We start from the raw sequence: 25,058 nt of genomic DNA, 5'->3' as shown, positions 1-25,058 counted from the left end.
CATTTACATTTTAGTCATTTAGCAGACGCTCTTATCCAGAGCGACTTACAGTAGTGAATGCATGCATTTCATAATTTTTTTTTACATTTTCCCCGTACTGGTCCCCCGTGGCAATCGAACCCACAACCCGGACGTTGCAAACACTATGCTCTACCAACTGAGCCACACGGCATTTTGAGCGGGACTGAGGGCTCTACAGTGAAATAAAACAATAAGGACAAGCCAAGACAGCAGTAGACAAGGCATATTGACATTAGAGAGAGACATAAAGCAATCACAGGTGTTGATCAGGAGAGCAAAGAAAACAACGGGTAAATGGCGATGAATGGGCAGAGCGGGTCAGTTAGGTACACACAGGACCTGAGTTCGAGGCTGGGGGCCGACAGGTAAACAAAATGAGTTACCGTGTTATTGAAACAGTCCAGGGGTTATCAGCTGTGTAGCCGAATGATCATAGGGTTAAAAGAGCAGCAATAGGTGAGTCAGGGTGCTGTTCGGTAGTCGCTACTACGCTAGGCGAGCAGGGGACACGGCGTTCAGAAAGCTAGCGGGCCGGGGCTAGCAGATGGTTCTGCGGCGACATCGTAACAGAATAGCCTGTTGAGACCACATCGGCCGATCACGTCGGCAGTCCAGTCGTGATGGATCGGTGGGACTCCGTGTCCACAACACTCTTTATGTAGTGTTGTCTCTCTTTTCGTGATGTGTCTTTTGTCCTATATATATATATATATATATAATATAAAATATATATATATTATTATTATTATTATAATATATAAAAATATATATATATAATATAAAAATAATCCCAGCCCCCATCCTCGCAAGAGGCCTTTTGGTAGGCCGTCATTGTAAATAAGAATTTGTTCTTAACTGACTTGCCCAGTTAAATAAATGTTCAATAAAAATTAAATAAAAGTCTCAGGTTTTCTACAGGAATTAAAATGTAATATGTTAGCTGATAGGTCAAATATATTTTCAGGCTTCCTACTGCTAAGTTTACACCTTCACTATTGCAAGAAAACATTTTGTCCAGGAAGTTGTCTAGGAGGGATTGTGTTTGTTCTTGGCCAATAGTTTTTTGGTTTCTGCACCTTCCATCTATATCATTTCTTAACAGTTTGTTTGGCTTCGATGCCTCATGGTCGATTATAGCTCCGTTCAAGTAGATTGGGATTTTGCTCCCCTTCCCCCTCTCTCTCCCCTTCCCCTCTACAAACCCTGTTCCTTAACCTCTAACCTGGTTTCAGTAGAATGTTGTGACTTGTCATCTGATGTGGTAATGGAGTGCTGATGGCCCAGTGCCAGTCTGATGTTGGGTTTAGAAGGTTGTTTATTAGGCCTAACCACTCCTCTGCTCCCCTGTAGGAAAGGTTAAGTGTTAAAGCTGCTGCTGAAGGGGGAAGCTGGCCATGTCACGGGTTCCTTCCCCTCCTCCACCAGGGGACATGTCTACTGGACCTGTGGCAGAGAGCTGGTGTTACACACAGGTAGGTGTGTGTCTGTCCACTGTCTCTCTATCATCAACATCTAGTGCCTAAAGAAAGTATTCACACTCACTAGAATTATAAAGTGGAATTATGTTTTTAAACATTTTTACAAGTTAATTAAAAATTAAAAGCTGAGTCAATAAGTATTCAACCCCTTTGTTATGCCTAAATAAGTTCAGGAGTAAAAATGTGCATAACAAGTCACATAATAAGTTGCATGGACTCATTCCATGTTCAATAATAGTGTTTACCTTGATTTTTTTTAAATTACTACCTCATCTCTGTACCCCACACATACAATGTATCTGTAAGGTCCCTCAGTCGAGCAGTGAATTTCAAACACAGATTCAACCAGAAAGACCAGAGAGGTTTTCCAATGCCTCGCAAAGAAGGGCACCTATTGGTAGATGGGTAAAAATAAAAAAATCTGACATTGAATATCCCTTTGAGTATGGTCTTATTAATTAATTAATTTTCCGCACCCCGTGGAAATCTAATTAGTGTCCACGCCTCACAAGACTCGTCTGAAGGTAGGCTGTTCTGAGGGCAAAAGGGGGTGCAACTCAATATCAGGAAGGTGTATATGGAAGAAGTTTAGTGCGATTATTTTTATTTTTTTGTTAAGTAAAATAATTATTGATATTTCTTATGCAGTGCATTCGGAAAGTATTCAGACCCCTTCCCCTTTTCCACATTTTGTTATGTTACAACCTTATTCTAAAATTGATTAAGTTCATTTTTTCCTCATCAATCTACACACAATACCCCATAATGACATCACAATACCCCATAATGACATCACAATACCCCATATTGACATCACAATACCCCATAATGACATCACAATACCCCATAATGACAAAGTGAAAACAGGTTTTTAGACATTTTTGCAGATTTATAAAAAATATAAAACTGATATCACATTTACATAGGTATTCAGACCTTTTACTCGGTACTTTGTTGAAAAAGTCAAGGGGTCTAAATACTTTCCAAATGCACTGTATTTCTCAGATATAAGACAGACATTAAAATAAACTTCCTTCATTTATTGAACTTTTTCCATGTATGAATTAGTTAATCAATGCGCTTCTATGGGCTAATAGCAGTAATGCTAGACTCTTAATAGGGATAGGCGTCCCGCTAGCGGTGAAATTGGAGTGCGCGAAAATCAAATAAATATTTGTAATATTAAACATTCATGAACATACACGTGTCTTATATCATTTAAAAGCTTAACTTCTTGTTAATCTAACTGTGTTGTCAGATTTCAAAAAGGCTTTACGGCGAAAGCATACCATGCGATTATCTGAGGACGGCGCCCCACGTCAACATATTTTTCAACCAGCACAGGCTTCACAAAATCACAAATAGCGATTAAATAAATCACTTAGCTTTGAAGATCTTCCTCTGTTTGCAATCCCAAGGGTCCCAGCTACACAATGAATGGTTGTTTTGTTTGATAAAGTCCTTCTTTATACCCCAAAAAGTCTGTTTAGTTGGCGCCATTGATTTCAGTAATCCACTTGTTCAGCATGCAGACAAAGGAATCCAAAAATCTACGGTAAACTTCGTCCAAACAAGTCAATCGACGTTTCTAATTAATCCTCAGGTACTCCAAAATGTAAATAAACTATAATATTTCATACGGAAAGTAGTATGTTCAATAGGAAAGGAAAATAATGAAGAGCGCGCCTTCATTCACGCGCGCTGAAAGACTACTTTTCTTATGGAGTTACCTTCAGAAAAACTCCAATTACTTGTTAGTTTTTCAAGAAACAAGCCTGAAACCTTGTATAAAGACTGTTGATATTAATGGAAGCCATAGCTACTGCAATCTGGGAGACGGAAATATATATGAGCAATACCTTTGCATTGAAAGAGCCTGGGAGCTCCCCCCCAAAACAAATGTTGGTTGGATTTTCTTCTGAGTTTCGCCTGCCATATCAATTCTGTTATACTCACAGACATTATTTTAACATTTTTAGAAACTCCAAAGTATTTTCTATCCAATGCTACCAATTATATGCATATCCTAGCTTCTGGGCCTGAGTAACAGGCAGTTTACTTTGGGCACGTCAGACAGGCGGAAATTCAGGAAACTAGACCCTATCGCAGAGAGGTTTTTAAGGATTAAAACAGTTACAGAGTTGAATGGCTGTGATAGGAGAAAACTGAGGGAGGATCAACAACATTGTAGTTACTCCACAATACTAACCCAATTGACAGTGTAAAAGAGGAAACCTGTACAGAATGCAAATATTCCAAAACATGCATCCTGTTTGCAATAAGGCACTAAAGTAAAACTGCAAAAAATGTGGCAAAGCAAATTACATTTTTGTCCTGAATACAAAGCGTTATGTTTGGGGAAAATCCAATACAACACATTAATGAGTACCACTCTCCATATTTTCAAGCATAGTGGTGGCTGCATTCTGTTATGGGTATGCTTGTAATCGTTAAGTACTGGGGAGTTTTTGAGGATAAAATGAAATTAAATGGAATGGAGCTAAGCACAGACAAAATCCTAGAGGAAACCCTGGTTCAGTTTGCTTTCCACCAGACACTGGAAAATGAATTGACCTTTCAGCAGGATAATAACCTAAAACACAAGGCCAAATCTATGCTGAGTTGCATACCAAGAAGACAGTGAATGTTCCTGAGTGGCATAGTTACAGTTTTTTATTAAATTGGCTTGAAAATCTATGGCAAGACTTGCAAATGGCTGTCTAGCAATGATCAACAATCAACTTGACAGACCTTGAATAATTTCAAAAAGAATAATGTGCAAATGTTGTACAATCCAAGTGTGAAAAGCTCGTACCCAGAAAGACTCACAGCTGTGATCACTGCCAAAGGTGTTTCTAACATGTATGACTCAGGGGTGTCAATACTTGTGTAAATTAATTTCTGTATTTCATTTAAAATGAATTAGCAAAAATGTCTAAAAACATTGTTTTCACTTTGTCATTATTTTTATGTTATTTTATGTAACCTTTATTTAACATGGCAAGTCAGTTAAGAACAAATTGTTATTTACAATGACGGCCTACTAGAAGGCAAAATACCTCCTGCGGGGTTGGGATTAAAAATAAATAAAATAAAAATATAGGACAAAACGCACATCACGGCAAGAGACAACACCACATAAAGAGAGACCTAAGACGACAACAACAACATGGTAACAACACAACATGACAACAACATGGCAGCAACACAACATGACAACAACATGGCAGCAGCACAACATGGTAGCAGGACAAAACATGGTACAAACATTATTGGGCCCAGACAACAGGACAAAGGGCAAGAAAGTAGCGACAACAACACATCACGCGAAGCAGCCACAAGTGTCAGTAAGAGTTTCCATGATTGAGTCTTTGAATGAAGAGATTGAGATAAATGGGGTATTGTGTGTAGAATTGTATGGAAAAAATATATTAATTACGTTTTGACTTCAGGCTGTAACACAGGTGTGAATACTTTCTGAAGTCGCTGTATGCTCTCAGACATGGCAGAAATCTGTGAAGATCTGTGAAGATTAGCTCACTAGCTCCGATCACCAAACATTTCTGGTTTGTCCTCATATTGTCCTCATAATTTTTTCAATTTCTATATTGGATGTTTTGATTTTAGTATTTGGAATTTTATTAGGATCCTCATTAGCTGCAGCAAAAGCAGCAGCTACCCTTCCTGGGGTCCACACAGAACATGACACATGAAACATAATACAGAACATTAATAGACCAGAACAGCTCAAGGACAGAATTACCTTTTTTTATTTTTTATGTTTAAAGGCACACACAGCCTACATATCAATACATGAACTATCTGGGTCCAATAGGGGAGAGGCGTTGTGCTGTGAGGTGTTGCTTTATCTGTTTTTTGAAACCAGGTTTGCTGTTTTTTTTTAGCAATATGAGATGGAACGGAGTTCCATGCAATAAGGGCTCTATATAATACTGTACGCTTTCTTGAATTTGTTCTGGATTTGGGGACTGTGAAAAGACCCCTGGTGGCATGTCTGGTGGGGTAAGTGTGTGTGTCAGAGCTGTGTGTAAGTTGACTATGTAAACAATTTGGGATTTTCAACACATTGTTTCTTATAAAATGAAGAAGTGATGCAGTTAGTCTCTCCTCAACTCTTAGCCAAGAGAGACTGGCGTGCATAGTATTTATATCAGCCCTCTGATTACAATGAAGAGCAGAACGTGCCGGTCTGTTCTGGACCAGCTGCAGCTTAACCAGGTCTTTCCTTGCAGCACTCGACCACACGACTGGACAATAATCAAGATAAGACAAAACTAGAGCCTGCAGGACTTGCTTTTTGGAGTCTGGTGTCAAAAAAGCAAAGCATCTCTTTATTACAGACAGACAGACAGATTACTCACCATCGTTACAACCATTGAATCAGTCTAAGGTAACACCAAGTAATTTAGTCTCCTCAACTTGTTCAACAGCAACACCATTCATTATCATATTCAGCTGAGGTCTAGAATTTAGGGAATGATTTGTACCAAATACAATGCTCTTAGTTTTAGAGATGTTCAGGACCAGTTTATTACTGGCCACCCATTTCAAAACTGACTGCAACTCTTTAAGGGTTTCAGTGACTTCATTAGCTTTGGTTGCTGATGCGTATATGGTTGAATCATCAGCATAAATGGACACACATGCTTTGTTTAATGCCAGTGAGTAGAGGGCCTAGAGAGCTGCCCTGCGGTACACCACACTTTACATGTTTGACATTAGAGAAGCTTCCATTAAAGAAAACCCTTTGAGTTCTATCTGATAGATAACTCTGAATCCACTATATGGCAGAGGTTGAAAAGCCATAACACATACTTTACGTTTTTCACAACAACAGGTCATGGTCAATGATATCAAAGGCTGCACTGAAATCTAACAGTACAGCTCCCACAATCTTCTTATTATCAAATTCTTTCAACCAATCATCAGTCATTTGTGTCAGTGCAGTACATGTTGAGTGGCCTTCTCTATAAGCATGCTGAAAGTCTGTTCATTTGTTTAGAGAAATAGCATTGTATTTGGTCCCAAAAAAATTCCAACAGTTTTCTAAGAGCTCACAGCAAGCTGATTGGTCGGCTGTTAGAACCAGTAAAGGCCGCTTTACCACTCTCTTAGCGGAATGACTTTGGCTTCCCTCCAGGTCTGAGGACAAAGACTTCCCTCTAGGCTCAGATTAAAGATATGACAGATAGGAGTGGCTTTAGAGTCAGCCACCATCCTCAGTAGCTTTCCTTCTAAGTTGTCAATGCCAGGAGGTTTGTAATTATTGATCGATAAGAATCATTTGTACACCTCTCCCACACTAACTTTACAAAATTCAAACTTGCAGTGCTTTTCTTTCATTATTATTATTTATTTTTATGCATGAATACGATGCCTCAGTTCCTTGTTGGCATTTTCTATCTAAGTTTGCCCACTTTGCCAATGAAGTAACCATTCAAATAATGTGCAACATCAAATGGTTTTGTGATGAATAAGCCATCTGATTCGATGAAAGATGGAGTTGAATTTGTCTGTCCCATAATTTCATTTAAAGTACTTACAATTTTTTTCAAACCTTCTTTATATCATTGATCTTGGCTTCATAATACAGTTTCTTCTTCTTTTTGTTGAGTTTAGTCACATCATTTCTCAGTTTGCAGTAAGTCAGCCAGTCAGATGTACAGCCAGACTTATTAGCCGCTCCTTTAGTCCCATGGAGCCTTAACAGGTTCATGTTTATCAATAATTGGAAGAAGCAATTTTATAAATTCATCAAGTGCAGTGTCTGGATGCTCCTTATTAATCACATCAGACCAACACATATTTTTAACCTCTTACATCTAGACGTTCCGCTAGCGGAACACCTGCTCCAATATCCAATGATGGGCGTGGCGCGAAATACAAACTCCTCTAAAATCCGAAAACTACAATTTTTCAAACATATGACTATTTTACAGCATTTTAAAGACAAGACTCTCGTTAATCTAACCACACTGTCCGATTTCAAAAAGGCTTTACAGCGAAAGCAAAACATTAGATTATGTCAGCAGAGTACCCAGCCAGAAATAATCAGACACCCATTTTTCAAGCTAGCATATAATGTCACAAAAAACAAAACCACAGCTAAATGCAGCACTAACCTTTGATGATCTTCATCAGATGACAACCCTAGGACATTATGTTATACAATGCATGCATGTTTTGTTCAATCAAGTTCATATTTATATCAAAAACCAGCTTTTTTACATTAGCATGTGACGTTCAGAACTAGCATACCCCCTGCAAACATCCGGTGAATTTACTAAATTACTCACGATAAACGTTCACAAAAAACATAACAATTATTTAAAGAATTATAGATACAGAACTCTTCTATGCACTCGATATGTCCGATTTTAAAATAGCTATTCGGTGAAAGCACATTTTGCAATATTCTGAGTAGATAGCCCAGCCATCACGGCTAGCCATTTAGACACCGACCAAGTTTAGCCCTGACCAAACTCCGATTTACTATTACAAAAGTTTGATTACCTTTGTTGTCTTCGTCAGAATGCACTCCCAGGACTGCTACTTCAATAACAAATGTTGGTTTGGTCCAAAATAATCCATCGTTATATCCAAATAGCGGCGTTTTGTTCGTGCGTTCAAGACACTATCCGAAGTGTAAATAAGGGTCATGAGCATGGCGCAATTCGTGACAAGAGATTTCTAAATATTCCATTACCGTACTTCGAAGCATGTCAACCGCTGTTTAAAATCAATTTTTATGCCATTTTTCTCGTAAAAAAGCGATAATATTCCCGACCGGGAATCTGCGTTTAGGTAAACAGACGAAAGAAAACAAAGCATTCTGTCGACGCGGGCACGCGCCTGAGTCTCACAGTACTGTAACCAGCCACTACCCAAACGCGCTACTTTTTTTTCAACCAGAGCCTGCAAAGCCACGATTCAGCTTTTTGACGCCTTCTGAGAGCCCATGGGAGCCGTAGGAAGTGTCACGTAACAGCAGAGATCCTCTGTAATGGATAGAGATAATCAAGAAGGGCAAGAAATTGTCAGACAGGGCACTTCCTGCATGGAATCTTCTCAGGTTTTGGCCTGCCAAATGAGTTCTGTTATACTCACAGACACCATTCAAACAGTTTTAGAAACTTTGGAGTGTTTTCTATCCAAAGCTAATAATTATATGCATATTGTAGTTTCTGGGCAGGAGTAATAATCAGATTAAATCGGGTACGTTTTTTATCCGGCTGTGAAAATACTGCCCCCTAGCCATAACAGGTTAACGGAATCCACATGAGTCACATCAAAATCTTTGTATGCTCTATTATACACTATTTGATCAACTTGTAAACTCACTTTTGAGGAAACTGTCTTTCAATGTTTTGGTACTACTATTGAAGAGCCCTTATTTGTCTACACCCATTTAGCATTGTTCACACCCTCTTAAGCCTTGCCCAACCCATTTCTTTACAGGTTGATCTGAGCGTTCTGTACTAACTTGCTAGCTACTTCCAGACATCTAAGAGAGAGAGAACAGCTCACTGAACATTACTCGCCCTATCGCTCTATCTGTAGTTTCGCGTTCAGAGCGCACACTGGACGCTCTGGCCAATGAGTAGGGTTGTTCCGAAAGCTCTGACCTCACAACTATAGTCAAGCACCCAAGCTAACTGGCTAACATTAGCTAGCTACTTCCAGACACATAATGAGAGAACACCCCACTCTGACCATTTTACTCGTCCTAGCAGAGCTGTTTTTTTTTTATGTTATCCAAAGCGTTGGTGACTGTAACTGTGCTGCTGGCAACAATTTAATTATGCTTTGTTGTCGACGTTTACTGACACCGGACATATTCAACGGGTATTGAGCGTTCAAAGATTAATCAGTTATTTTGCGCTCTGGCACACTAAGACGAGAGTCTTTTGTTAAGAAATGTAGTTAGATAGCTAGCTAGGTAAACAATGAATCCCAACTCAGCCAGCTAACGTTAGCTAGCTAGCTAACAGTACACTTTAACTTTAACTGGATGGGTCTCCTGTCTGATGCCATGCATGGTTGCCTTAGTTTCACGATGTAATCCAGACTGGTTTTTTTCTCCATCTCCTTAGCTATCATACTCGAATTCCACAGATTTCAAAACTCTGTCCTCCAGAAAGTGGAGAGCAAACACATAACGTTAGCTAGCAAGCTAGCTTGCTAACATTAGCTAGCTAACAGTACACTTTAACTTGACATTAGGTTTATGCAGTATTACTACACAATCTTTTAAAAAAAAGCAGCGTTAGAGACGATTACCTAGACATACTGACCAGCTCCAATAGACAGACGCGTGCTATATGGTAGACCAATCCAAACTCATCTCTCGGCATGTCCAGCCCACTCATTATCTCAGCCAATCATGGCTAGTTGGAAGGTTGCTCACTTTTTCTGTGGCTAAACCAACTAGGCTTGTAATTTAACAATTTTATTCATATTTACAGATGGCATAAAGGTTTGATGTTAAGGCACATGAAAGTTCACATGTTCGAGACGGCATTTCTGCCCCAAAAAAACGCATGTTGATTTAAAACATGTTTTATGTTCAAACAGCTCCCCTGTGAAGTCGTGACTTGCGACATACACCTAGTTTCCTGAATCGGGTCACATATTGTGATCACTGCATCCAATGGGTACAGCTTTAGAACAAAGTTCTACAGTATTAGTAAAAATGTGATTGATACATGTGGATGATCTTGTTCCTGTAGTGTTTGTAAACACCCTGGTAGGTTGATTAATAACCTGAACCAGATTACAGGCACTGGTTACAGTGAGAAGCTTCCTCTTGAGTGGACAGCTTGATGAAAACCAGTCAATATTCAGGTCCCCAAGAAAGTAGACCTCTCTGTTTTCATCACATACACTATCAAGCATTTCACACACATTATTTAGATACTGACTGTTAGCACTTGGTGGCCCATAGCAACACCACAAAAGAAAAGGCTTTCGATGCGAACCTGCAACCGCAACACTTCAGTAATACTTGACATGAGGTCTTCTCTAAGCATTACAGGGATATGGCTCTGAATATATACAGAAACACCTCCCCCATAAGCATTCCTGTCTCTTCTATAGATGTTATATCCTTGTATTGCTACTGCTGTATCATCAAATGAATGATCTAAGTGAGTCTCAGAAACGGCTAATATATGAATGTTATCTGATGTTAGCAAGTTATTGATTTCATGAACCTTATTTCTAAGGCTACATATACTAATATGGGCTATTATCAACCCTTTCCTGGGTAGCTGATCAGAGTTAGACTTAACACTGAAAAGAACAAACAAAGCAAGAGAAAAGAATATACATTCAGCAGTCCATTAATCAGTTGGTGTCTGTAAGTGTGTGTGTGTGTGTGTGTGTGTGTGTGTGTGTGTGTGTGTGTGTGTGTGTGTGTGTGTGTGTGTGTGTGTGTGTGTGTGTGTGTGTGTGTGTGTGTGTGTGCTGCGGAGTTGAAGCTATGAACCCATAGACTTGGCTCTCTCATCCATTCCAGGCTTCTGGGAGGGAGGGTGGACAAGGAGCCTGTCATAACGGATGTAAGCCATGTCCCCATGCAGCTTTTATGGCTGAGATCAGTTCTTTCCTCTTCAGCTTCAGGCTCGTCCTTTTTCAGGAAGATATATGTTCCTCTCAAGTTCTTGGCTTTTTCCAGAACAGCTACCTTCTCCTTCAACCTCAGGAACTTGACCACTATCGGCCTGGGCCTGTCAGCTGGGCCGGTGGTGGGTTTTCCAGTCCTGTAGGCACGTTCCACCTCAATCTTCCTGTGGTCCATTTCCCTCACTTTGTCCTCAACCATGTTGTTCTCCCTTGAACTCTCTCAATGACTTACAGATTTCTGTCTTCTCGCTATTCTCCTGTTTCAACTCATTGAGCTGACCCTGGGAGAACTGCAAGCTGTTCTTCAGGTCCTGGACCTTTCTGGTCAGGTCGTCCATTCTTTTATTAGTTGAATCCACCAGTATTTGGACAAAACACTTGAAGCTATTTTCTTGTTTGTAACAACTGCTTGTAGAACTCTTTTTGTTTGTTTAAAAGATCCTTCACGCGTGATAGAGAGACACCACTGTCCTCAACGGTACTTCCACCGGCTTTGGTCTCTGTCATGGTAGCTAGCAACGTAGGTTACACTGTTACTCCTCGCAGTTCCAGACAGGGCAGGTCACAGGGAAGATGGAAAATAACAAACAGCAGGGATCTAGACAGCCACAAACCCGGGACAATCCCCAGTCCCAGCCACAATGGCTAACCGCGTTGCAGGCTGCGTTCAAACCCTCAAGACAACCCCGCTAGCTGGGGCTAGCTGCTACGCCAAATAACTCCTCAGACCTGGCCTTGGTCGTCAGGATCACTGGACAGAGACTAGCAGTCCCAGCAACTGATGCCAACTGCGTCGCAGGATCCTAACTTAAAAAGAAAGGCTGTCTTTTGAAGTGGATGGAAGCATTGTGATTGTTGCCTTTTTGTTTCAGGTAAAAGTAGTCAAGTTCTCCTACATGTGGACCATCAATAACTTCAGTTTCTGTAGAGAGGAGATGGGGGAGGTTTTAAAGAGTTCCACCTTCTCCTCTGGACCCAACGACAAGATGAAATGGTAAACTTTATTAACATTTACTGTATTAATACTGTCATCAATTCATTATAACTTGCTTATAAAATGCTTCTAGTCAGGAGAAAGAGTATCATCTTGATCTCAACAGTTGTTTCTTTGTGAATAACGACTAGAGTAATACAGCCTCCGCTGAACTAATATTCTGTTTTGTTCCTCCTCTGTTTCCTGCCCAGGTGTCTGAGAGTCAACCCAAAAGGGCTGGATGATGAAAGCAAAGATTATCTGTCGCTGTATTTACTTCTTGTTAGTTGTCCAAAAAGTGAAGTCAGAGCAAAGTTCAAGTTTTCCTTATTGAACACTAAAAGAGAAGAGACTAAAGCTATGGGTAAGTAACAGACAAAACTGGTACTTTATGGAAATCATCATTCAAATAACATACTATTTACTTGCATTCTCCTAGTTAGAGTCTTTTAGACACAAACTAAGTGTGTTGTGGATTCTTCCTCCTCCCTGCAGAAAGCCAAAGAGCCTATCGGTTTGTCCAGGGGAAGGACTGGGGCTTCAAAAAGTTTATTAGAAGAGATTTCCTGCTTGATGAAGCCAATGGGCTGTTACCTGATGACAAACTCACCCTGTTTTGTGAGGTAAGACATTTACATTTGAGTCATTTAGCAGACACTTATACAGAGCGACTTACGGTTAGTGCGTTCATCTTCAGATAGCTAGGTGGGACAAACACACATCACAGTCATAGTAAGCAGAGTCAGAGATGGTAAGGGGGGAAAGATACTCTTTGAAGAGGTAGGGTTTTAGATGTTTTCAGAAGATGGGCAGGGACTCTGCTGTCCTAGCTTCAGGGGGGAGATGGACAGGGACTCTGCTGTCCTGGCTTCAGGGGGAAGATGGACAGGGTCTCTGCAGGGGGAAGATGGACAGGGTCTCTGCAGGGGAGATGGACAGGGTCTCTGCTGTCCTAGCTACAGGGGGGAAGATGGACAGGGTCTCTGCAGGGGGAAGATGGACAGGGTCTCTGCTGTCCTAGCTACAGGGGGGAAGATGGACAGGGACTCTGCAGGGGGAAGATGGACAGGGACTCTGCTGGCCTAGCTTCAGGGGGGAAGATGGGCAGGGACTCTCCTGTCCTAGCTTCAGGGGGGAGATGGACAGGGACTCTGCTGTCCTAGCTTCAGGGGGGAGGTGGACAGGGACTCTAATGTCCCAGCGTGCGGGGTGGAAGCTGGTTCCACCATTGTTCTTTGTGTGTGTGTAGTTTGTTGTAGGGTGAAGTTATTTAAGATGCTCTTTGACACGGTCTACATGGTATGAGGTCAATTCCACGCCGTATGTATTGAATTCAAAATAAAATTCATCGTGAACTTGAAAAATAAAGTTGAGAATGTAAACATTATATTTTCGAGGACAGGTGAAATAATGGATGTTGATATCAAAAAACCAAACATTCGAAAGCAAAATGTATAGAATTGTAAACAAAAATAAGACATCAAATGCAAAACCCCAAAACTTGTAAGCAAATAATTTTAAAGCGAGAGCAAAACTCTATGTCAGATGATAAAAAATATATATTTCAAAACGAATGCAAAAATAGTTTTTGGTTAAACTTTCCTTGCAACCAATCCTATTGAATAAATTTTGCCTACGCTCTTGCCTGCATGCACTACCTTTTGCTTACGCTACTCATATCTTTGCTTTCGATGTCTGTTTCTTTGTTTTCACTGCCAGTCTGTTTTATTGCGAGTTTTGGCATTATTTTTACGTGAAGGGCGGGGTTTAGAGGGAGGTGTAGACAATGAGTCTCCATTGGTCCACTAGTTTTGGAGTGACGGTTTGTCTTTACCCAATCAAGGAACATGATAGAAAGGCTTTTTTTCTATTGCCTTAAATAGACGGTTTTAGCTAACGTACTTCAAAATTGTCAGTCACGGGTCAATAATGTACGGATATTAGAACCATGTCTATCTAATACATTTCATGACAAACCATCTAACTACTTAGCTAAACCTATGAATTACCTGTTGCACAACGTTCGGCACAAGTGTATGGCGAACCAGTTACCAACACCTGCGCCGAATGTTGTGCAACAGGTAATTCATAAGGTTTGATTTGATTTGAAGCTGATAGGTCAAATATACTGTTTAGGTTTTCTACTGCCAAGTTTACACCTTCACTGTTACAGTGGCATTTTTTTGTCCAAGAAGTTGTCTAAAAGGGATAGAATTTGTTGTTGCCTAATAGTTTTTTTGGTAGGTTTCCACACTACTTTCCTTTCATCTATAGCATTTCTTAATATTAGTCAGTTCCTTTGGCTTTGATGCCTCATGGCTGAGCATAACTCTGTTCAAGAAATTGATGGTAAAAATATGTTTTGTTAGACTTCAGTGCAGCTTTTGACATTATCGATCATAGTCTGCTGCTGGAAAAACGTATGTGTTTTGGCTTTATAACCACCTGTTATATTATGGATAAAGAGTTACCTGTCTAACAGAACACAGAGGGTGTTCTTTAATGGAAGCCTCTCCAACATAATCCAGGTAGAATCAGGAGTTCCCCAGGGCAGCTGTCTAGGCCCCTTGCTTTTTTCAATCTTTACTAATGACATGCCACAGGCTTTGAGTAAAGTCAGCTACTACAGCGACTGAAATTACTGCAACACTTAACAAAGAATTGCAGTTAGTTTCAGAGTGGGTGGCAAGGAATCAGTTAGTCCTAAATATTTCTAAAACTAAAAGCATTTGAGACAAATCATTCACTAAACCTCAATCTTGTAATGAATAATGTGGAAATTTAGCAAGTTGAGGTGACTAAACTGCTTGGAGTAACCCTGGATTGTAAACTGTCATGGTCAAAACATATTGAAGCAACAGTAGCTAAGATGGGGAGAAGTCTGTCCATAATAAAGCATTACTCTGCCTTCTTAACAACACTATCAACAAGGCAGGTCCTACAGGCCCTAGTTTTGTCGCACCTAGACAACTGTTCAGTCGTGTGGTCAGGTGCCACAAAAAGGGACTTAGGAAAATTGCAATTGGCTCAGAACAAGGCAGCACAGCTGGCCCTTGGATGTACACAGAGAGCTAACATTAATATGCATGCCAACCTCTCCTGGCTCAAAGTGAAGGAGAGATTGACTTCATCACTACTTGTATTTATGAGAGGTATTGACGTGTTGAATGCACCAAGCTGTCTGTCTAAACTACTGGCACACAGCTCAGACACCCATGCATACCCCACAAGACATGCCACCAGAGGTCTCTTCACAGTCCCCAAGTCCAGAACAGACTATGGGAGGCACACAGTACTACATAGAGCCATGACTACATGCAACTCTATTCCACATCAAGTAACTGATGCAAGCAGTAAAATTTGATAAAAATACACCTTATGGAACAGCAGGGACTGTGAAGCAACACAAACATAGGCACTGACACATGCATACACACACACACACACGATAACATACGCACTATACACACACGTACACATGGATTTAGTACTGTAGATATGTGGTAGTGGTGGTGTTGGGGCCTGAGGGCACACAGTGTGTTTTGAAATCTGTGAATGCATTGTAATGTTTTTAAAATTGTATAAACTGCCTTAATTTTGCTGGACCCCAGGAAGAGTAGCTTTATTTATTTTTTATTGAACCTTTATTTAACAAGGCAATTTAGTTAAGAACAATTCTTATTTACGATGACGGCCTACACCGGCCAAACCCTAACCCGGACGACGCTGGGCCAATTGTGCGCCGCTCCGATGTGACTCCAAATCACGGCCGGTTGTGATACAGCCTGGAATCGAACCCTCTGGCACTGAGATGCAATTCCTTAGACCGCTGCGCCACTCGGGAGCCCCCCCTAATGGGGATCCATAATAAATACAAATACAAAAGTAGACTGTGATTTTGCTGTGATCTGATATCAGTGGGCTGACTGTGAACGCTCTGAGAGCGTAAAGTAGTCTACTGATGAGCTATAGGTGTACCTCCCGTAGGAGTCCCCTCGAAGCCTACCATTGAGCACTATGTACAGTTGAAGTCGGAAGTTTACATTCACTTAGGTTGGAGTCATTAAAACTCATTTTTCAACCACTCCACAAATTTCTTGTTAACAAACTATAGTTTTGGCAAGTCGGTTAGGACATCTACTGTGTGCATGACACTAGTAATTTTTCCAACAATTGTTTACATACAGATTATTTCACTTATAATTCACTGTATCACAATTCTGTACACTTCTGGCCCTTCTTTGGACACTGTGTTAACAAACCTCCAGACGAGCTTCAATGCCATACAACTCTCCTTCCGTGGCCTCCAACTGCTCTTAAAATGCAAGGAAAACTAAATGCATGCTATTCAATCGATCACTGCCTGCACCTGCCCGCCCGTCCAGCATCACTACTCTGGACGGTTCTGACTTAGAATATGTGGACAACTACAAATACCTAGGTGTCTGGTTAGACTGTAAACTCTCCTTCCAGACTCACATTAAGCATCTCCAATCCAAAATTAAATCTAGAATCGGCTTCCTATATCGCAACAAAGCATCCTTCACTCATGCTGCTTAACATACCCTCGTAAAACTGACCATCCTACCGATCCTCGACTTCGGTGATGTCATCTATAAAATATCCTCCAACACTCTACTCAACAAACTGGATGCAGTCTATCACAGTGCCATCCGTTTTGTCACCAAAGCCCCATACACTACCCACCACTGCGACCTGTACGCTCTCGTTGGTTGGCCCTCGCTTCATACTCGTCGCCAAACCCACTGGCTCCAGGTTATCTACAAGTCTCTGCTAGGTAAAGTCCCCCCTTATCTCAGCTCACTGGTCACCATAGCAGCACCCACTCGTAGCACGCGCTCCAGCAGGTATATCTCACTGGTCATCCCCCCAAAGCCAATTCCTCCTTTGGTCGTCATTCCTTCCAGTTCTCTGCTGCCAATGACTGGAACGAACTGCAAAAATCTCTAAAGCTGGAGACTCTTACCTCCCTCACTAGCTTTAAGCACCAGCTGTCAGAGCAGCTCACAGATCACTGCACCTGTACATAGCCCATCTGTAAATAGCCCATCTATCTACCTCATCCCCATACTGTATTTATTTATTTATCTAGCTCCTTTGCTCCCCAGTATCTCTACTTGCACGTTCATCTTCTGCACATCTATCACTCCAGTGTTTAATTGCTATATTGTAATTACTTTTCCACCATGGCCTATTTATTGCCTTACCTCTCTCATCCTACCTCATTTGCACATGCTGTATATAGAATTTGCTACTCTATTATTGATTGTATGTTTGTTTATTCCATGTGTAACTCTGTGTTGTTGTATGTGTCAAACTGCCTTGCTTTATCTTGGCCAGGTCGCAGTTGCAAATGAGAACTTGTTCTCAACTAGCCTACCTGGATAAATAAAGGTGAAATAAAAAAAATATATTTGGTGTTCTACGTTGTACATGGAGGATATTTTTGCAGAATTCTGCATGCAGAGTCTCAATTTGGTGTTTGTCCCATTTTCTGAAATCTTGGTTGGTAAGCGGACCCCAATGTTCCTTTTGATGGCTTAGAAGGCCCTTCTTGCCTTGTCTCTCAGCTCGTTCACAGCTTTGTGGAAGTTACCTGTGGCGCTGATGTTTAGGCCAAGGTATGTATAGTTTTGTGTGTGCTCTAGGGCAACGGTGTCTAGATGGAATTTGTATTTGTGGTCCTGGTGACTGGACCTTTTTTGGTACACCATTATTTTGGTCTTATTGAGATTTGCTGTCAGGGCCGAGGTCCGACAGAATTTGCGCAGAATGTCGGGGGGGGCCGTGGGGCCCCCTCGGGGGGGAACAATAGACATTTAACTTCAGATTCTAGTAGGGTGAGGCCGGGTGCTGCAGACTGTTCTAGTGCCCTCGCCAATTCGTTGATATACTGTATATGTTGAAGAGGGTGGGGCTTAAGATGCATCCCTGTCTCACCCCACGGCCCTGTGGGAATAAATGTGTGTGTTTTTTGCCTTTTTTAACTGCACACTTGTTGTTTGTGTACATGGATTTTATAATGTCGTATGTTTTACCCCCAACAACACTTTCCATCAATTTGTATTGCAGACCCTCATGCCAAATTGAGTCGAAGGCTTTTTTGAAATCAACAAAGCATGAAGACTTTGCCCTTGTTTTGGTTTGTTTGTTTGTCAATTAGGGTGTGCAGGGTGAATACGTGGTCTGTCGTACGGTAATTTGGTAAAAAGCCAATTTGACATTTGCTCAGTATATTGTTTTCACTGAGGAAATGTACGAGTCTGCTGTTAATGATAATGCAGAGGATTTTCCCAAGGTTGCTGTTGACGCATATCCCACGATAGTTATTGAGGTCAAATGTGTCTCCACTTTTGTGGATTGTGGTGATCAGTCATTGGTTCCAAATATTGGGGAAGATGCCAGAGCTGAGGATGATGTTAAAGAGTTTTAGTATAGCCAATTGGAATTTGTTGTCTGTATATTTTATCATTTCATTGAGGATACCGTCAACACCACAGGCCTTTTGGGGTTGGAGGGTTTGTATTTTGTCCTGTAGTTCATTCAAGGTAATTGGAGAATCCAGTGGGTTCTGGTCGTCTTTAATAGTTGATTCTAAGATTTGTATTTGATCATGTATATGTTTATGCTCTTTGTTCTTTGTTATAGAGCCAAAAAGATTGGAGAAGTGGTTTATCCATACATCTCCGTTTTGGATAGATAATTCTTCATGTTGTTTGTTTAGTGTTTTCCAATGTTCCCAGAAGTGGTTAGATTCTATGGATTCTTCAGTTACATTGAGCTGATTTCTGACGTGCTGTTTCTCCTTTCTCCCGTAGTGTATGTCTGTATTGTTTTAGTGATTCACCGTAGTGAAGGCGTAGACTCAGGTTTTCTGGGTCTCTCTGTTTTTGGTTGGACAGGTTTCTACATTTCTTTCTTAGGTTTTTGCATTCTTCATCAAATTCTTCATTGCATTCATTTTCTTTGGTTTTCTATTTGAGATTTTTAGATTTGATAGGGAAGCTGAGAGGTCAAATATACTGTTAAGATTTTCTACTGCCAAGTTTACACCTTCACTATTACAGTGGAACGTTTTGTCCAGGAAGTTGTCTAAAAGGGATTGAATTTGTTGTTGCCTAATAGTTTTTTGGTAGGTTTCCACACTACTTTCCTTCCATCTATAGCATTTCTCAATGTTACTCAGTTCCTTTGGCTTTGATGCCTCATGATTGAGTATTGCTCTGTTCAAGTAGACTGTGATTTAGCTGTGATCTGATAGGGGTGTCAGTGGGCTGACTGTGAACGCTCTGAGAGACTCTGGGTTGAGGTCAGTGATAAAGTAGTCTACAGTACTACTGCCAAGAGATGAGCTATAGGTGAACCTACCATAGGAGTCCCCTCGAAGCCTACCATTGACTATGTACAGACCCAGTGTGTGACAGAGCTGCAGGAGTTGTGATCTGTTTTTGTTGGTTATGTTGTCGTAGTTGTGTCCAGGGGGGCATATGGGGGAGGGAATGCAGTCACCTCCAGGTAGGTGTTTGTCCCCCCTGTGTGCTGAGGGTGTCAGGTTCTTGTCCAGTTCTGGCATTTAGATCGCCACAGACTAGTACATGTCCCTGGGCCTGGAAATGATTGATTTCCCCCTCCAGGATGGAGAAGCTGTCTTCATTAAAGTATGGGGATTCTAGTGGGGGGATATAGGTAGGATGGAGGTGTTTATATAGTTGGGATATGGGGGGATATAGGTAGGATGGAGAAGCGTCTTCATTATAGATGGGAAAGAAAGGAGGCTAATATGGGGATTTAGTGGGGGGGATAAGGTAGGATGTGATTCTAGTGGATATAGGTAGGATGGAGAAGCTGTCTTCATTATAGTATGGGGATTCTAGTGGGGGATATAGGTAGGATGGAGAGCTGTTTCATTATAGTATGGGGATTCTAGTGGGGGGATATAGGTAGGATGGAGAAGCTGTCTTCATTATAGTATGGGGATTCTAGTGGGGGACCGAGGGGATTCAGTGGGATATAGGTAGGATGGAGAAGCTGTCTTCATTATAGTATGGGGATTCTAGTGGGGGGATATAGGTAGGATGGAGAAGCTGTCTTCATTAAAGTATGGGGATTCTAGTGGGGGGATATAGGTGGCACACAGGAGGACATTTTTCTGTTAAGATAATTTCCTTTTGAATTTCTAGCCAAATGTAAAATGTTCCTGTTTTGATTAATTTAACGGAGTGAGTTAGGTCTGCTCTATACCAAATTAGCATAGCCCCTGAGTCTCTTCCCTGTTTCCCACCTGGTAGTGTGGTGGATGGGACTACCAGCTCTATGTAACCTAGAGGACAACCAGTGGGTCCATCTCCTCTATACCACCTGGTAGTGTGGTGGATGGGACTACCAGCTCTCTGTAACCTAGAGGACAACCAGTGGGTCCGTCTCCTCTATACCACCCACCTGGTAGTGTGGTGGATGGGACTACCAGCTCTCTGTAACCTAGAGGACAACCAGTGGGTCCGTCTCCTCTATACCACCCACCTGGTAGTGTGGTGGATGGGACTACCAGCTCTCTGTAACCTAGAGGACAACCAGTGGGTCCATCTCCTCTATACCACCTGGTAGTGTGGTGGATGGGACTACCAGCTCTCTGTAACCTAGAGGACAACCAGTGGGTCCATCTCCTCTATACCACCTGGTAGTGTGGTGGATGGGACTACCCTCTCCTCCATCCCCCCTCACCCTCTCCTCCATCCCCCCTCTCCCTCTCCTCCATTCTCCCTCTCCTCCATCCCCCTCTCCCTCTCCTCCATCCCCCTCTCCCTCTCCTCCATCCCCCTCACCCTCTCCTCCATCCCCCCTCACCCTCTCCTCCATCCCCCTCACCCTCTCCACCATCCCCCCTCACCCTCTCCTCCACCCCCTCACCCTCTCCTCCATCCCCCTCTCCCTCTCCTCCATCCCCCCTCACCCTCTCCTCCATCCCCCTCACCCCTCTCCTCCATCCCCCTCACCCTCTCCTCCATCCCCCCTCTCCCTCTCCTCCATCCCCCCTCACCCTCTCCACCATCCCCCTCACCCTCTCCTCCATCCCCCCTCTCCCTCTCCTCCATCCCCCTCTCCCTCTCCACCATCCCCCCTCACCCTCTCCTCCATCCCCCTCTCCCTCTCTCCTCCATCCCCCTCTCCCTCTCCTCCATCCCCCCTCACCCTCTCCTCCATCCCCCCTCTCCCTCTCCTCCATCCCCCTCTCCCTCTCCTCCATCCCCCCTCTCCCTCTCCTCCATCCCCCTCTCCCTCTCCTCCATCCCCCTCTCCCTCTCCTCCATCCCCCCTCTCCCTCTCCTCCATCCCCCCTCTCCCTCTCCTCTATTGCTCTGTTCTTCTCCTGCTCTTTCTCCTGTTGTCTCACCACTCCAAGTGAGACATGTCTCTCTCCACCTCCCCTCTCCGGGTCTAGACTTAAGGGGGTGTTGTTGTCTGGGTCTGGTTAAGGGGGTGTGGGTGTTGTCTGGGTCTGGTTAAGGGGGTGTGTGTTGTCTGGGTCTGGTTGAGGGGGTGTTGTTGTGCTGGACTGTTGTCTGGGTCTGGTTAAGGGGGTGTTGTTGTGTTGTCTGGGTCTGGTTAAGGGGGTGTGTTGTGTTGTCTGGGTCTGGTTGAGGGGGTGTTGTTGTGTTGTCTGGGTCTGGTTAAGGGGTGGTGTTGTGTTGTCTGGGTCTGGTTAAGGGGTGTTGTTGTGTTGTCTGGGTCTGGTTATGGGGGTGTTGTTGATGTTGTCTGGGTCTGGTTAAGGGGGTGTTGTTGCGTCTGGGTCTGGTTAAGGGGGTGTTGTTGTGCTGGACTGTTGTCTGGGTCTGGTTAAGGGGGTGTTGTTGTGTGATGTTGTCTGGGTCTGGTTAAGGGGGTGTTGTTGTGCTGGACTGTTGTCTGGGTCTGGTTGAGGGGGTGTTGTTGTGTGACTGTTGTCTGGGTCTAGTTAAGGGGGTGTTGTTGGCTGTTGTCTGGGTCTGGTTAAGGGGGTGTTGTTGTCTGGGTCTGGTTAAGGGGGTGTGGGTGTTGTCTGGGTCTGGTTAAGGGGGTGTTGTTGTGTTGTCTGGGTCTGGTTGAGGGGGTGTTGTTGTGGTTGTCTGGGTCTGGTTAAGGGGGGTTGTTGGTGTTGTCTGGGTCTGGTTGAGGGGGTGGTGTGCTGGATGTTGTCTGGGTCTGGTTAAGGGGGTGTTGTTGTGCTGGACTGTTGTCTGGGTCTGGTTAAGGGGGTGTTGTTGTGCGACTGTTGTCTGGGTCTGGTTAAGGGGTTGTTGTGTGTGGACTGTTGTCTGGGTCTGGTTAAGGGGGTGTTGTTGTGTTGTCTGGGTCTGGTTAAGGGGGTGTTGTTGTGTTGTCTGGGTCTGGTTAAGGGGGTGTTGTTGTGCTGGACTGTTGTCTGGGTCTGGTTAAGGGGGTGTTGTTGTGCTGGACTGTTGTCTGGGTCTGGTTAAGGGGGTGTTGTTGTGCTGGACTGTTGTCTGGGTCTGGTTAACCTCTCTAGGGTCGGTGGGACGAAATCGTCCCTACGTAACAGCCAGTGGAATCCTGTGGCGCGTTATTCAAATACCTTACAAATGCTATTACTTTAATTTCTCAAACATATGACTATTTTACACCATTTTAAAGATAAGACTCTCGTTAATCTAACCACACTGTCCGATTTCAAAAAGGCTTTACAACAAAAGCAAAACATTAGATTATGTCAGCAGAGTACCCAGCCAGAAATAATCAGACACCCATTTTTCAAGCTAGCATATAATGTCACATAAACCCAAACCACAGCTAAATGCAGCACTAACCTTTGATGATGTTCATCAGATGACACACCTAGGACATTATGTTATACAATACATGCATGTTTTGTTCAATCAAGTTCATATTTATATCAAAAACCAGTTGTTTACATTAGCATCTGACGTTCAGAACTAGCATACCCCCCGCAAACTTCCGGTGAATTTACTAAATTACTCACGATAAACGTTCACAAAAAACATAACAATTATTTTAAGAATTATAGATACAGAACTCCTTTATGCAATCGCTATGTCCGATTTTAGAATAGCTTTTCGGTGAAAGCACATTTTGCAATATTCTAAGTAGATAGCCCGGCATCACAGGGCTAGCTATTTAGACACCCACCAAGTTTAGCCCTCACCAAAGTTAGATTTACTATAAGAAAAATGTTATTACCTTTGCTGTTCTCTGTCAGAATGCACTCCCAGGACTTCTACTTCAATAGCAAATGTTGGTTTGGTTCAAAATAATCCATAGTTATGTTCAAATATCCTCTGTTTTGTTCGTGCGTTCAAGACACTATCCGAAGTGTAAAGAAGGGTGACGCGCACGACGCGTTTCGTGAGAAAAAAATTCTAAATATTCCATTACCGTACTTCGAAGCATGTCAACCACTGTTTAAAATCAATTTTTATGCCATTTTTCTCGTAAAAAAGCGATAATATTCCGACCGGGAAAGCGTGTTTACGTTCAAAGAGAGAAAAAATAAAAACATGGTGTCGCCTTGTGCATGCGCCTCAGTCTGATTGTCCTCTGATAGACCACTTACCAAAGGCGCTAATGTTTTTCAGCCAGGGGCTGTAATTACATCATTCAGCTTTTTCCCGGGTTCTGAGAGCCTATTGGAGCCGTAGGAAGTGTCACGTTACAGCAAAGATCCTCAGTTTTCAATAAAGAGAGTCAAGAAGAACAAGAACTTGTCAGACAGGCCACTTCCTGTAAGGAATCTTCTCAGGTTTTTGCCTGCCATATGAGTTCTGTTATACTCACAGACACCATTCAAACAGTTTTAGAAACTTTAGGGTGTTTTCTATCCAAAGCCAATAATTATATGCATATTCTAGTTACTGGGCAGGAGTAATAACCAGATTAAATCGGGTACGTTTTTTATCCGGTCGTGTAAATACTGCCCCCTAGCCCTAACAGGTTAAGGGGGTGTTGTTGTGTTGTCTTGGTCTAGTTAAGGGGGTGTTGTTGTCTGGGTCTGGTTAAGGGGGTGTTGTTGTCTGGGTCTGGTTGAGGGGGTGTTGTTGTGTTGTCTGGGTCTGGTTAAGGGGGTGTTGTTGTCTGGGTCTGGTTGAGGGGTGTTGTTGTGCTGGACTGTTGTCTGGGTCTGGTTAAGGGGGTGTTGTTGTGCTGGACTGTTGTCTGGGTCTGGTTAAGGGGGTGTTGTTGTGTTGTCTGGGTCTGGTTAAGGGGGTGTTGTTGTGCTGGACTGTTGTCTGGGTCTGGTTAACCTCTCTAGGGTCGGTGGGACGAAATCGTCCCTATGTAACAGCCAGTGGAATCCTGTGGCGCGTTATTCAAATACCTTACAAATGCTATTACTTAAATTTCTCAAACATATGACTATTTTACACCATTTTAAAGACAAGACTCTCGTTAATCTAACCACACTGTCCGATTTCAAAAAGGCTTTACAACAAAAGCAAAACATTAGATTATGTCAGCAGAGTACCAAGCCAGAAATAATCAGACACCCATTTTTCAAGCCAGCATATAATGTCACAAAAACCCAGAAGACAGCTAAATGCAGCACTAACCTTTGATGATGTTCATCAGATGACACACCTAGGACATTATGTTATACAATACATGCATGTTTTGTTCAATGAAGTTCATATTTATATCAAAAACCAGTTGTTTACATTAGCATGTGACTTTCAGAACTAGCATACCCCCCGCAAACTTCCGGTGAATTTTACTAAATTACTCACGATAAACGTTCACAAAAGCATAACAATTATTTTAAGAATTATAGATACAGAACTCCTTTATGCACTCGATATGTCCGATTTTAAAATAGCTTTTGGTGAAAGCACATTTTGCAATATTCTAAGTAGATAGCCCAGGCATCACAGGGCTAGCTATTTAGACACCCGCCAAGTTTAGCACTCACC

The 25,058-nt window shown here is 42.4% G+C and overlaps 1 protein-coding gene across 3 annotated transcripts in view; it reads left to right on the top strand.

The window, feature by feature from the left end:
- Nucleotides 1–25,058, top strand: part of LOC106593662 (speckle-type POZ protein-like A) — a 224,595-nt gene that overhangs the window by 35,907 nt on the left and 163,630 nt on the right. Inside the window, exons 2-5 of one of the 3 annotated variants that reach the window (XM_045704960.1) lie at nt 1,372–1,493; nt 12,017–12,138; nt 12,330–12,481; nt 12,613–12,740. In XM_045704960.1, coding sequence (XP_045560916.1) covers nt 1,416–1,493; nt 12,017–12,138; nt 12,330–12,481; nt 12,613–12,740 — 480 coding nt within the window. In that variant the 5' untranslated portion in view covers nt 1,372–1,415. Of the gene's footprint in view, nt 1–1,371; nt 1,498–12,016; nt 12,139–12,329; nt 12,482–12,612; nt 12,741–25,058 lie in introns of those variants that run through there. The other 2 variants (XM_045704962.1, XM_045704961.1) reach the window with 2 other exon arrangements.

The sequence above is a fragment of the Salmo salar genome, chromosome ssa21 (assembly GCF_905237065.1).
Source record: "Salmo salar chromosome ssa21, Ssal_v3.1, whole genome shotgun sequence".
Taxonomy (NCBI): Eukaryota; Metazoa; Chordata; class Actinopteri; order Salmoniformes; family Salmonidae; genus Salmo; species Salmo salar.
This window is presented reverse-complemented; position numbering and strand designations above follow the sequence as displayed.